Source organism: Zosterops lateralis (genome assembly GCF_965231275.1).
Source record: "Zosterops lateralis genome assembly, chromosome: 6".
Classification (NCBI taxonomy): domain Eukaryota; kingdom Metazoa; phylum Chordata; class Aves; order Passeriformes; family Zosteropidae; genus Zosterops; species Zosterops lateralis.
The window spans coordinates 56,161,341-56,170,727 of record NC_139761.1 but is presented as its reverse complement, the minus strand read 5'-3'; the positions used below and the strand labels follow the sequence as shown (position 1 = coordinate 56,170,727).

Here is a 9,387-nt window from a genome sequence, read left to right as displayed (position 1 = left end):
ACTGCGCGGGGCCGGCCGGGCGGGGAGAGCCGCGGCGTCACCGGGGGAGGGCAGGGAAGGGAGGGAAGGGAGGAGGGCCGGCTCCCCGCGGAGGGCCCGGCCGGGCCGGCCGCCGCCCGGCGCCCGTATTTAAAGTGTGCCCGGGGGCGGCGGGCGCTGCGCGGAGCCGCTCCGGGAGCAGCGCCGCCCGCCCCGGCAGCAGGGGGGACGAGCGAGGAGGAGGAGGAGCGGCGGGGAGGGAGGGAAGGGAGGGAGGAGGGATCCTGGCAAGTTCACTTTGGTACCAAGTGGCAGCAGGGCTGCGCGGCTCGGACGGGCGATGGAGAAGGATGAGATCCACCTGCGCAGGCTGCCCGCGCCCTGGGGACCGCGTAAGTCTCGGCCGCCGCCGCGCCGGGGAAGGTGCGGGATGGGGACGCGCTCTGCCCGCCCGGGGACGGGCTCGGCCCGCCGCCGCTGCCCCGATAAGGGATTTATTATTAGCGGTTCATCGACTATTTTTAAAAATCCAGAAATAATCGGCGGCGGAGTACCGGCGAAATTAAATAGCTCGTATCCCGCCTCCCTTTCCCCTCCGCGAAGCGTAAAACAGTGTAAAGTCCTTTTAACCTGTATTAATAGCGTAATTAAAAGCGCGTCTAGCCGCGGGAAGCCAATCTAATTATGAAAATTTGCCGGAGTACGAAGTGTATGTGACAAATCCTTGAGTTGATGATTGCTGTTAATTCGCACCGTGCTGCGGGAAGACGAGCTAAAAAAAACCCACCCCAACTTACTAAATGAAATGGATCTGTCTGAGATTGTCAGTAATGTTTTTACAGAGCTGACTAAACCGTGTATCTCGCTATCATTAACTGATGTGTGCAGCAAAATAAATTATATATATATATATATATTGGAAGGGGAAAATACATTCCTTGGCTGAGAAGTTGCAGAATGTTTGGAGCCAAAGAGCAGCTCGTTTAAATGGTAGGGGGTGGGAATTTCCTTGGCTTCCCTCTGGAAATAAATCACAGCTCGGTGTCTGTGTGCATGCATGTGCACCCACATGTGCCTTTATATAAAATCTGTGTACAGAAAACCTTCCTGCACACGCTCTGGGACACAAATTTTGCAGGCACTATTTACTGAGCGCATTTTTTTCTACCAGCTTGGAGACAATAAAACCCGGACCGAGATGCTAACCAGGAACATACTGGAACACTTCTGATTATCCGGCTGAATTGTATACAAATGAAGTAAATTTAGCATGGCACCATTTATAAATTCCATGCTTTACAATCAAAATTCCAAATCTAGCTGTTTGCGGCTAAGAATAGCGCGGGGAGCCCTTTTCTTTACTCCCTCTTTTTGGATTCCCACGAAAACCGTTATCCTGGAGCCTGCTCATTAAATAGCCAAGTATTTCTCTGGAGTTCAGCCCACTTCTAGAAGAAATGCTGTTTACTCATCAAATCTAGGCTGGCCAGGACACTCAGAATTTAAACTTTTTTCTTTAGTGTCTGGCACAAAACAGGTGGGCTTTAGAGCTAAGGAGCAGGGGACGGGGTTTCTGCATGACCCAGGTTGTCCCACCTTAACGTCCTTCTGGAAATGAGGAGCTCCAGCTTTGCACAACTGCAGGGCAAGGCAAGCAGAGCATGGGAAGCTGAAGTGTTGTGGCAGTACATTAACAGAGATATCAGTAAGAGGACTAAATGATAAAATGGCACTGGGAACTGCCATTACTCATGGGGCAGGTGGCAATTTATCACGAGGTAATCGCTGCGATAGGGTGGTGAGAGTCCTGAGAAATCATTTGAGTGGCTTTTTATCTTCCAGAAGCACAGTCTTTTACAGTGACATTATTTAATTTACTGAATCACCCCTCAGCAGCATGAACAGCTTCATTGATGAGTTCAAGGAGCAGTTTTGTTCTTGGCAGCGTGTGTTTGTATTTCTGTTGATAACCTATCCAAAAGAGCTTGTTTGGAAAAGCTGTTTCTAAGACAAAACTCCTGTCTATTGACATAGCAGCATTTGTGGTACAAATTTGCTTTGTGACTTGCTGGAGAGGCATGTGGAGACCCATCCTTGAAGTTTTCACGCTCAAAAAAATCCAGACAGCAAAGGAAACCTGCTTGTCACAAGGAGTTAGAAAAAAGTTGGGGGCAGTGAAAAGGATGATGGAAGACAGCAAAGCAAAAGGGAAACTGTGCTCCCCTAAGCTCTGGGTAAATACTATCTGTTGCCTTAATCCAAAGTGCTGTTTCAGTTATCACTACCAAGGAGAAAAGTGACCTCAGCACATTATTTTTGGCCCTGTCGGTGGCATGAAAGGACAGGTGTCCTGGGCTACATCTGTGCCCCGAGGAGCCAGGCACCACAGCTGATGCCTGCCAGCCAATTGTGTGCCCACTCCTCCTCTGTGCCCTGGGGCAACAAGGGCGTCTGGTGAGGATGGGGTGAGGGGCAAAGCTGGGGTGGGCTCTGGGGGCAAGGGAGGGGCACGTTGGCTCCTGAAAGGACCGTGGCGATACCCTGTCACTGCAAAGAAAAGCTTGGAGACATGGGGACAAGTGCCTGGGAATAAGCCCAGCTTTAGGAGTCAAGTCTTTACCTCTTAACCTTCCAGCAGTCAAATGTTCCCTGAGCAAACGTTTTCCCCTTTGAAAACAAACTCATATGCTGTCAGACCAGCACCCCCCAAAAATGAAAGGTTTCTTCCCCTCTTCTCTGAAAGACCTTGTTCAGTCCAGAGCTGGGAGTTCCAGCATGTCTCCATGGGTTTCTGGTGTGTACTGCCCAGCTTCCTCTGGTAGCGCTGCAGCTCTTTCCATTAACAGTGAAAATGATGGAGCATATTAAGCTAATAATTAATCAGAGATGACAAGGGACTAATAACAGTATTGATTTAATTAGGGCTTCGTTTCCAGCTCTGTAACTTGCAGTCATGCACATCATTAACTTAATATTTTAATTTGTGGTAATAACTTATTAATTCCTGGGGCTGAGCACGGCCGGGGCAGCGGCTCCGACTTTGTGCTGGGCTGCAGGCACGTGCCATGGGAAGCATTCCCTGTCCTGTCCCAGGCTGGCAGCAGGCAGGGCAGTCACTGCGAGCTCTGACAGGCTGGTGGGAAACAGGGCATTGTGGAGTCAGGTGTGGGGGGATGTGCTGGGATGACAGTGGGGAGCTCTGGGACCACAGGCTGAGGTCGCACGGGTGCGTGACGTGAGATATGGGGGGGAAAGCAACGTGCCAAAACAGAAGGCAGGCAGCAGAGTGAGCCTGGGAAGCAGCAGTGTTTGTTGGCATCGGGAAGGGAAAAATGTCCCTTTTGACTCGGATTGCACCCTTTGGGTTCTGGCAGTTTTGAGAAAAGGAAATGCTTGGGGACGTGCTGTGGTTGGAAAATAAAGCTCACTTTTAATTAGGATCACTTTGGGGAGAGGAAGAAGGGAAGGGGCTGTGACAGGCATGAAAAGCTTGAGGACTTTACTGTGTGAAAGGCTGATGAATGCCAAGTTTGGCCCCACTTCCTGTTTTATTGGGGACACTTGGCACTAGCTGGGGCACGCGTGGCATCTGACACAGCTGGGTCCTGGGCGAGATCCCCTGGGATGTGCTCCTGACCAGAAACCTCTCCAGCAGGAAGGAGCTGTTCTCACTGAGATCACAGTGCTGGAGAGGTACTTCTATCACACTGCACAGCAAGGTCTGTGACTTCTGGGGAAAGAGATGCCCTTAGCCTCCAGACAGAGCTCAGCATCCTGCTCCCTGCTGTCCCGGTACTCGCGAATCTGTGCCCTGTGCGTTGGAGGGCTGATCCCTCTGCCATATCCTCATTTGCCACAGAGGGCATTCAGCACAGGGATGAGACCTGGGAAAGCCAAAGTCACCGAGCAGGCTCCAGAGGAAAGCCTGTCTGAAGTCCTTGGCAGTGTCCTCGGGCAGGATGATTGGAAATTTGAAGTATCTATCTGTCAAAACACGCATTTCATATAGAATTGTTGGGTCGCTGTGTAGGTGCACCACGGGTCGGGTGGGCTCCAGGAGCTGAAGTCACCACTCCCCTCATTTCTTGTGAGTGTCCCCAGGGATTCTGACAAAGCCCTTTGCTCACAGCCTCGTGTTCTATTACACAAGCCAAGTCAGCAAGGGTGGGATGAGAGAGCTCTGTATGATTTCAGAGGCTGCAGAAGGTGTTCAGCTGGCGTGGGGTTATCCACCTCCCTGACCTCACCCATGTTTGCAGCCAAACTGGAGATGGGAACAAGACTTGCAGTTCTGTCATAGGCACAAATCCCAAGGGGAGGGGGTTTTACAAATGACAAATTTTCAGGGGTTGGCAGCTTTGCTGGGGCCCTGTCTCACGGGGTTATTTTCAGTGGTGCTAAGTCATCTTGTGCCAGCTGTTAGATCTGAGCAATGCCACTAACACTGCGCCACTTTGTTCTGGGGCTTTGAAGAGCACACAGATAGTGGTGTCTCCGTTGTTCCTTCGAGGCAATTTATGGTAAATGTGGGCCTTTTAGCAACAACCACAGTGTCTGCCCGGCTGGGAAGGCGCAGGAAGCAGAGCTCCTCTGCTGGCCTGCATTAGTCACCACTGCCGCGTCCTGGGAGAGCCCATATGCCCTCCAGGGAAATAGACTCTTATTTATTTGGTTTAGCCTTTGATTTGTATCCCTCACCCCTCTGCTTCTGAAAGTAGTACTACATCCTGGTGGGAGGGCCAGCCCTTCTCCCTGCCCCCTAACCTCCCTGCATCCTTTAGCCTTTCTCTGCAGCAGCTGACCCGTGTCCCTGGTCCATCCTCGCCTCGCCTTTGTTCTGAGCCTTTGTGCTGCTCCCTGTGCTCTGTGTTCCAGCTCCCTTTGCTCCTTCCAGTGCCTTGTCCCAGCCTCTCCTCTGTGGCTGGCCCACATGCCCGTGTCTGCTGTCTTCTTCAGACTCCCACAGTTCACATTTTTTGAACCTTCTGCTGGCAGACTGTCCTTCCAGCCATTACGGAAACTATTTCCAGATTTGAACTGATGGAAAGATAGTGCTAACACCAGAGCCAGTGCCATTCCTCTTTAATATCTCTGCCTGCTTACCTTATCTACATATCTGATTTATTCTTGGCAGCCCTCTATCTGTGCAAGGACCTGGATGTGCATTCTTATTCCTATCAGAGGTATATTAATAATGTATACAATTACTGAGATGGCCTTTCAGACTGCAGCTCTGGAAGGCAGAACTTTTCCGTGTTTTAAACTGACACAAACACCTATGACTTTTTCCACACAACTGTGAGTGCTCTGAGGGAGTTTTAAAGCCTGAACTCTGTTATGAGAAGCCTAAGTGGTTTGCGGGCATTAACTGCTCTTTTCATATCCTATAAATTATTGAACTTCTATCATGACATCAGTGATACACAACAATCTGAGTTATGTATTCCTGGCTCCAAGTCCTGCTGGTTTACCTCTCCCTCTACTTGTATCCTGATGAGCACATACTAAAACAAGAAAAAAAAAATAAATCTCTGTTTTCTAAACACATTGCAAAATATTTGGTGCCCCTTGTACATCTTCATTGACGTCAGCTGATCTCCTGCTTGCAGAACAAGCTTTCAATGGGCAACAGGGATCCGTGTGTTGATAAGCAAGGTTTACTAAGAGAAAATGTGCCAGGGAGAGTGAAATACATTTCACAGCATTCAATTAGCGGAAAAAAGGGGAAAGTCTAGCAACTAAATTACATTTTCAGAGCAGATTCAGGACACATTGTTAAAAATTGAATAGGAAAAGTGGGCAGATAGTCACTTCAATGACATCATGGAAGTAAAAGTAATGAACTCTGAATACATTTTAAAATGTTACTTTTCAACGTGATACTGTAGGAGTTTTATAATTTTTCTCTTAAGAAGTGAAAAGGGAGCCAAGGTGGAAGTTTCAGGGCTAAGCATCATTAAAAATTTTAGGGTTTTTACTACTTTGAAGTAAGGATGGTGACAGACACTGGTCCAGAGCAGCATTACCAGTCAGAGAAAAACCTCTTGCGTGTTTGTGTCTGACCATTTGCACTGTGGCATCCTGGCTGCCCACGCACCACAAGACATGTCAATGAGTGTGCTTTGCATTTTCTTCCCGGATTTTGGAAGGCAAAGATTCAAACTATGATGTGACTCGATGCTTGTGGTATGACTGCCCCGAAAAAAAAATACTTTCTGTGGCTGCAAGAGATGGAAGCTTTATGCAAATCCCTTAAATTCATCACGAGCGCGGCACAGCACTGTTGGCCTCAAAAGGATTTCCACTCTTGGATTGGTGCTGTTTTGGCAAACCAGCAAGGGCAGGGGGAGCAAGGGGTGTGTGAGTGTACTGAATTCACTCAGTGTTTGGGAGTTGAGCATCCAGCTCCAGATTTAATCACCTCTTTGGTTTTGATTGGCATTGGTACGGTGACAGAATCCCAGGCTGGTTTGGTTTGGAAGGGACCTTAAAGATCATCTTGTTCCACCCCCTTCCATGGGCAGGGACACCTTCTACTATTCCAGGTTGCTCCCAAGCCCTGTCCAACCTGGCCTTGGACACTTCCAGGGATGGGGCAGTCACAGCTTCTCTGGGCAACCTGTGCCAGGGCCTCACCACCCTCACAGAGAACAATTCCTTCCCAATATTCCATCTGAACTTGCTCTCCCTGTTTGAAGCCAATCCCCCTTGTCCTGGCATTCCAGGCCCTTGTCCCAAGTCCCTCTCCAGCTCTCCTGGAGCCTCTTTAGGCAGTGGAAGGGGCTCTAAGGTCTCTCTAAAGCCTTTCCTTCTCCAGGCTGAACAGCCTCAGCTCTCCCAGCCTGGCTCCATAGACGGCTCCAGCCCTCAGGGCACCGCCATGGCCTCCTCTGGACTCACTCCAGCACGTCCCCATCCTTTCAATGTTGTGGTCCCAGAGCTGGATGGGGTGCTCCAGAGCAGAGGGGCAGAATCCCCTCCCTCACTCTGCTGGCCACACTCTCTTTGTGGCACCCCAGGACATGTTTGGCTTTTTGGGCTGTCAGCACACCTTGGCAGCTCAAATTGAGCTTCTCTTCAGCCAACAACTCTGAGTCCTCCTCCTCAGGGCTGCTCTCACTCCTTTCTCTGTGTCTGGGGATTGCCCCAACCAAGGTGCAGCACCTTGGTCTGTCCATCTGGAGAAGGCAATCTGGACCTTGGGACATTTTCCCTGGTGTTTGACCTGGTGTGGGCACTGCTGATGGAAGGTGTATGGGCAGCAGTTTGGGATGTTCCAGCTGGTGCCATGGTGCATCTGGAGGGAGGAATCTGCTGTAGGACCACTGGAAGGGGGAGAGCAAGCAGCTGTAGCCTGTGTGGTGAAAGCACCCTTTCCTGCTAGTGGAAACTACTCTGTTATTGTCTGTATCCTGTGTTCCTGGCACGGAGTCTGGGACTGGTCTAAAGAAGGCAAGTGCTTCTCTGTGAGTAGTCTGAATGCTGGTATGTGGTCAGCAAACCCCATCCAGATGCTTGTATCTCACTGCAAACTTTTGGATGCTCTTCTTCTGATGAATGGCAAGAACAGGTTTCTAAAAATAAATTAATGGTTTTCCCTTTTTACTTCCTGTGACTTAATATACTTTATTTATCTATATAGCTACTAGTCATCATCATTCTTCAGCTCACAAGAGTATAAACAGAAAGGAGCCTGAGTCAGAAAGCAAGGATGTGGAGCCAGGCTTTTTCCAGGATTTTAGCCAGGTGTAGGAGTTGCAGCTCCGGGGTCAGTGAGGGAAAGGGCTGCTCTGGGGTTTGTGCCTCAGGGGTCTCATACCCAACACGGGCAGCATGGAGGGGAAAACGGCTTTCTGCACCTGCCTCCAATGAGGGAAGACCTTGCAGCTCTGTGCAAAGAGTTCAAAAAAATATTTTATTAGAAGTGGAATTGTTAAGGTTAGTTTATCACTAAAGTAAAAAAGAGAGATTCCAGTCTCTTGAGATTATTCCTCTCACACTATCCCTAAGGTTCATCAGACCAACATCCAGAGCAGCACTTGCTTTCCTTTAATCAGCTCAAGTAAAGTATTTTCACAAATTTAGTCTCCTAGGGCATACAGTCCATTCATCATGCTGCTGCCCCAAAGCAACCATAAATTTGAATCAAACAGATCTGAAAACAAATTACTGTTATCAGGAATTTTAGCTAGAGGTCTCCTTTGGGTGGTTGCCTACTGAAATTTAAGGCTGCTTCTGTACAACAGTGGCAGAAGGTGCTGTAATTTTGTTCACTCCTTAAAAAATGGCAAGTAACCTAAGCTAAAACATGCTGAGCACCATTTCCTTTGCCAGGATATATCTTGGGAGTACTGCTCTTAGTGGCAAACAGAATAATGAAGAGTGAGTGTCTACATACTCCATTTTTTTTAATCAGCATAACTGACTGTACAGAGAGTGTGAACTGAGTAATCCTTAACTTTCATTTCAAGATTTCTGTGGTTTTGGGTATCAGCCTGTACTAGCAGGGTTGTGTTTGCAATTTGTCTTTCAGGGTATAGCATTGACATCGACAGGGACATGGATTTGAAATGTTATTTCATCTTTACATCTTCATTGCTGTCAATAATCCATTTGCCAGGAAGCTGAGGCCAGCTAAAGGCATAAGAGAGCAGCTTGAGGTGCGTTGCCAGGACACACTCCAGCTAACAGAGACAGCTCTTCCTGTGTTATGGGTTTCAAATTCAGTCTTTTTTGGAGAAATATTTGACTTCATGTGCCCTGGGGTGTTAGATGACGTTTGGGCTTTTGGAATAGGAACAGATCCTGTTCATCATTTCTGAACAATGGTCCTCAAGGATACACAGGAGATCCTCCTGTAATTCCCAGTTTAAGACGCTGCACACCAAAATCATGGCCCAGCCCTTCTGTATATGCTTTAGAAGGTATTTCTGTATCCACACATCTTAGAGGACTTCACAAATTTTAGGGAGACATCGTGATAGCCCATCACTCCCATTTGCACTGCGTTCAAGTTGCAGAACTTCTGGCATATGACAAGAATGAAGATGTTGAATTTATGGGTTTGACACGCAACAGAGAACAAGAGCTGTCGTTTTAGTTCACTTGAAATGGATTCACCTGTCAGGGTGAGACCCTGTGCACTGTGCAGGTAAGGAAGAAGCAGAGTGCTCTGTGTCTGCCCCAGATCACACAGGGTAAAACCGTTCCAGGTGCTCTTTAGTTCAGAACCGGAGTTTGGACTGTCAGGCTGTGCTTATTCATTCTGCTGCTTGCTTTGTAGGGGACTGAGGAGTGCCATCACACTGTAAAAATCAAATAGCTTATTTTGTAAATTTGCAGCTGATCATTTTCTTGTGAGAATGAATCTGCTCTCTCAAACACACTGAAAATAATGACAAGTCATTG

At 48.5% G+C, this 9,387-nt stretch overlaps 1 protein-coding gene across 3 annotated transcripts in view; it reads left to right on the top strand.

The window, feature by feature from the left end:
• The first annotated feature begins 276 nt into the window (after positions 1 to 276).
• The window catches only part of ANO1 (anoctamin 1), a 73,158-nt gene continuing 64,047 nt past the window's right edge, over positions 277 to 9,387 (top strand). For all 3 annotated transcript variants that reach the window (XM_083863488.1, XM_083863489.1, XM_083863487.1), the window contains exon 1: positions 277 to 371. In XM_083863488.1, the coding sequence (XP_083719614.1) occupies positions 320 to 371 (52 nt within the window). In that variant the 5' untranslated portion in view covers positions 277 to 319. The remainder of the gene's footprint in view (positions 372 to 9,387) is intronic.